Raw genomic sequence first — 4468 nt, forward strand, 5'->3', positions numbered from 1 at the left:
ATTCTGTTTCGTAAGTATTAACTATTGTATACTATCTCAACGACGAAATTATACGAAATTATACAATTCGTCGACAAAAGTTTCTCTTGAATGTCAGGGTTTGTCCTACGAAGAAGCCCCTAGCAGTTCCTTAGCAACCTCACGACTGTTCCCGAGAGATCAAGTTCCTGTCAAGAGTAATCGTGAAGGCGGACCATCTTGACCTACTCTGGTAGCTATATTTCGCCTTCTTCGGATAGGTGTGAAGCAAAGAATCGAATTATTTTTCTGAATATTAGAGCGAGAATAACCTATACATTGCCATGGTATTTACAGTATTCAAGTAAAATTTCAATTCGATTTAAAAAAGCGCAAATCTTTTTGGCATCCACATCGATATTTGTGTGAACGGCAGTGACTGATGGCCCGCTTCCTTGCTTCGGCGTTGTGCCTGATCGCGGCGATCCTGCCTTCGCCTGCTTATGCGGGTGGAGGTGCTGAAGTGCTCACTGAAGACACGTTTGACGCTCGCACGTCCAGCGGTGGTGTGTGGCTCGTCAAGTTCTACGCCCCGTGGTGCGGCCATTGCAAATCTCTTGCCCCTGTCTTCGACAAGCTGACATCGGATGAAGCTCTAAAGGTGGGATACAACTACGCTCGCGTTGGATACCAACCAAGGTGGGGGCTCAATTTGATCCAGGGAAAGGATGTCCACATTGGCAAAGTCGACTGCACCGTCGAAAAGACCGTTTGCCAACGCTTCGACGTCAAATCGTACCCGACACTGAAAGTCGTGACGGAAAAACTTTCGTTTGACTATGTTGGACAGCGTGACCGTAGTGCGATGGTGGAGTTTGCCCTTGGAGGGTACAAGGTTACCATTCGACTTGCATCGAGCTCCAACCTCACTCTTAGCATGCGTAGTCGTCCCTTGGCGAGGACGTCTTGACTCTTGCGCAATTCCGTACGTAATGCTACGCTATTGCTCCTTGGTCAATACTGTATCTGACCGACGCGACCTTTCCAGAGGAAAAAACCAAGCGAGAGGAGCAGGAGCTCATTGACGCCGAAAAGGCCAGCATGGTCGTCACGTTGTCTTCCACGTCGTTCGACGAACACGTCCATGAAAAGTCGGCGCCGTGGTTGCTTAAGTTTTACGCTCCATGGTGCGGTCACTGCAAGCGCCTGGTGCGTCCGTTCCCCCCAAGAGAAAAGCATTGATTGAGTCCATTGCGTAGGCTCCCGTGTGGGATAAACTCAGCGCTGAATTGAACGCAAAGAATGATCCAACGCGCGTTGGCAAGGTCCGTGGCGTGCTTTGATTTCCGCTAGCAATTCGTTACCCACATGTCGGAGGCTAGATCGATTGCACAAAATATCGTCGAGTGTGCTCACGCTTCAGCGTCAATGGCTACCCGAGCTTGTTTTACGTTCGCGATGGCCAAGTGTATCCTTACGAAGGCGCGCGATCCCTGGAAGGGTAGGATGCTTCATCGCACCCCGATCAGTCGTCACCCTTGCTTGTGATGTCGTAGCTTCCACGAGTTTGTCTCGTCGGGGTACAAGAAGGTCGAGTCGACTGGTGGCATCCCCAACGAGTCGTTTGTGGGTCAATTCGTCGACACACTCTTGGTCCGTGATTTTGTGCAGTCGTGGCATCTAATCTCAAGTTTCGGTGTGCAGGAATGGGCAGTCGAACACACGATCTGGGCTGTTTTGGCAGGAATCCTCGTCCTAGCGTTGATCGTGGCGCTCCTTGTCGCCCTGCTCGACTACTGCATGGGCGATGAAGAGTACCAAGTGCCCCGCGAGCGGCTCCACGAAGCCGAAGAGCTCCTGCACCGCGCGAATGCCGACCAGAAGAAGGTCGACGGGAAAAACAAAACCGACTAATGGCGGCATTTCCATCGGTCTGCTCGATTTCGCTCTATGGTTGAATGCTGAAGCACGCGAGAACGATTGCTTGATTCGTTCTGAGTCTGGAATTCAACGCAGATGGACAATGTGCATCCGGTGGTGCTTAAACCGATCGATCGTAGAGAGCGGGGGAGGAGTTGGGGCTGGCTGACGCCATCAGCGTCGCAGGTTTGGGTTGCAAACCCGTCACAACATGTACCGTGCGTAGTCCATTGTGGTATGCAGCGAGGAGGGCTCTCATGTTAGATGCACCGATGAAGGCACAAGTCCGTGGGCACATGGATAATGATGAGGGGAATCACGAGTGCGAAAAGGAGTCGGCTCAGCTGGAGGGGCTCTGGTGGTGGGGAACTCGCGGGTTGTCGTGTGCTTTGTAGTGACGGGATGTCATGCTCGTGGTGGGACCAAACACGTCGTGGGGGCACGGCGGACTTGGAGTGAGAGCTGTAGTTCGCTGCTAGCTTTTGTCAAACATCCGCGACGCGGTGGAAAACGACTTGGGTGCGGCATGCAGCTCCTTCCCTCGCTGACGGATAGCGCTGACACGGACGAAAGAGCCTTCGCCTTAGACTAGCATGCAGATCGATGCCTTGCTGTGCATGCGAAAGCCATGGTCGCGGAACGTGCCGTACGACCCTTCGTTTGAGGCCGCTGGTCCTACGAGCCCCCCGCAGCGCCCAGCGAGCCGATCACGTCTTAGCTCACGCTACGAAGCGCCTCTTGTAGTCGTCAGACAGAGGGTCTTGGCTGTCTCCGTACAGCTACAACACCACAGTTGCGTTCGAGTGGATATTCACGACAGTATCGATCTGCGCACTGCCTTCGCTCTTGAGCCATGCAGTCGTTGCGGTTCGATCTGAAGGATCCCGGTCTTTTTGCTGCCGGAAGATGAATTGTCATAATTCCAGTACGGGGATGGCCAGTTGCGGGTTAAATCGACGCCGTTGGCACTTTGGCGTTGGCATTGATCGCCGTTCGTGCGAAGGTACCCGTCGATGTTGATGATTGGGACCAAGTAGACTTCATATGCGTCGGCAGGGCACAACGCGTTGGACAAGGCGGCATCCATGGTCGAGGCAATACCGAAAATGTTGGATGACCCGACGGCTCACTCGCGGGAATGCTGTATGCTCCGAGAGTAGAATCCTTTCCGTCCATGGCCTTCACTGATGCGACTTTGTATGTGCATTTCACGCTGCATTCGAATGTTGTCGAGACGGGAACTTTAAACACAATATTGATCGCGATGTTGTCCACGAGCTCGTGGATATGCTCCTGCGTTGGGAAGCAGTTAGAAAAGGTCGAGTCGGCTTATCTGGGACTTAATTGTACCGGGGGGTGGTCGCCTGGCACGGGAGGGCTTCACCAAACCATCGTCTGTCGCGGAGGGAGCACACCGACGTTGGCGCGAGTGCAGCGAGATAAGTGGAGCGAAGGGCTTCATGTCGACGTGGGCAATTGAACAAATGATGCTGACCTTTCCTCTGAACGAGTCGATCTTGTCGACGTTGCGCTCCCATGGGCAACCCCAAGCGAGAGAGAAACTTCAAGTTATTCCACCAATCATAATGCTGGAAAACCCACGCTGCGGCCTCCGATTGGCTCAAGGGTGCTCAGAGGAACCAGAGTGTTGGTGCTTTGAAAGGGTAAAACAACTCAAGATGCCCTACCTGTCCGGAATGTCTCACCATCGACGAGTATGTTCCGTCGGTGCAATCAATACAATTATCCTTGTTGAATTTTCAGACCAGAACGAAAACATGAACGCAATTTGGTGAGACTTGGAATAGTCGGTTTCACTTGATGCAACGACGACGTAACTGCCTCCAGAGCGTATGGACACACAGGAAAAGGGAAGTGCCGCCCAAGGAGGAGCTGAAGTTCGACGGCACCCACGAACGACCGAGGATGGAACATTCCGAGGGAATGAAGGAATGCCCCAACGAAACCTTCATTCAGATCATGGGTGCTGGCGCGTGCGTGCAATGATGTCGTTCGTGTGTTGAAGGTGGTGGTCAGTTTCGACGGTGCCATTGAAACGATCCATTTCTACTTGCCATCCCGCACGGCGCAATTTCGTTGGTGGACGGGGCGTCGTCTCCCCTCCATGAGCTGGAGCCCTTTCATTAAGTGTTTGTTCGTGGTGCCATGAGTGTGGAAGTCGCTTACGTCCCCCACTTTCGCATGCAACCTACGCATCAACCCGACCACCACCCGTCTTCGCAATGGGGAGCGAACAAACTTGAACTACACGAGCGTTGTGTGAAGGCATACAGTATGAGCATCTGAGACGAATGGAGCAATGGAGCTTTAACAGTGTCCCAATCATTCAATCCACTTTGATGGTGGCTGTGCGCTGACGAGGGGGCGCTACCAGTAGTGCGGCTATCATCATCCATCCACTGCGACATTGTACGACTGGTCGATATGCACGGACTTGCATGCTTACGTTGGGCTATTTTAGGAGATTGGACATATGTGGCCCTCATGTCACCCTTGTAACATCAAATACGGCGTTTGAGGGCTTGTGTGGCAGGTATGGCTGGCATCGATCCAGAGAATCTCCGCGATT

General features: G+C 52.8%; 2 protein-coding genes across 2 annotated transcripts; one reads left to right on the forward strand and one right to left on the reverse strand.

Annotated features, from left to right (window-relative positions):
* The first annotated feature begins 350 nt into the window (after positions 1–350).
* Positions 351–2663, forward strand: H310_15158 (protein disulfide-isomerase domain). Its single transcript, XM_008883145.1, has 8 exons — positions 351–619; positions 680–853; positions 904–943; positions 1007–1167; positions 1218–1283; positions 1341–1459; positions 1515–1611; positions 1663–2663. The coding sequence occupies exons 1-8, from the start codon at positions 401–403 to the stop codon at positions 1870–1872; spliced, it is 1086 nt and encodes a 361-aa protein (XP_008881367.1). The 5' UTR covers positions 351–400; the 3' UTR covers positions 1873–2663.
* Positions 2598–2965, reverse strand: H310_15159 (hypothetical protein; the record flags this gene model as incomplete). Its single annotated transcript, XM_008883146.1, has 2 exons — positions 2598–2657; positions 2714–2965. The coding sequence occupies 2 exons, from the start codon at positions 2963–2965 to the stop codon at positions 2598–2600; spliced, it is 312 nt and encodes a 103-aa protein (XP_008881368.1).
* Positions 2966–4468: the final 1503 nt, after the last annotated feature.

This window comes from Aphanomyces invadans (genome assembly GCF_000520115.1).
Source record: "Aphanomyces invadans strain NJM9701 unplaced genomic scaffold supercont1.198, whole genome shotgun sequence".
NCBI lineage: Eukaryota > Oomycota > Saprolegniomycetes > Saprolegniales > Verrucalvaceae > Aphanomyces > Aphanomyces invadans.

Coding starts and splice junctions, on each gene's coding strand:
- H310_15158 (XM_008883145.1), top strand. CDS start 401: ATGGCCCGCTTCCTTGCTTCGGCGTTGTGCCTGATCGCGGCGATCCTG. Junction 944..1,006: donor CTTGACTCTTGCGCAATTCC/GTACGTAATGCT, acceptor CGACCTTTCCAG/AGGAAAAAACCAAGCGAGAG. Junction 1,168..1,217: donor GCGGTCACTGCAAGCGCCTG/GTGCGTCCGTTC, acceptor TCCATTGCGTAG/GCTCCCGTGTGGGATAAACT.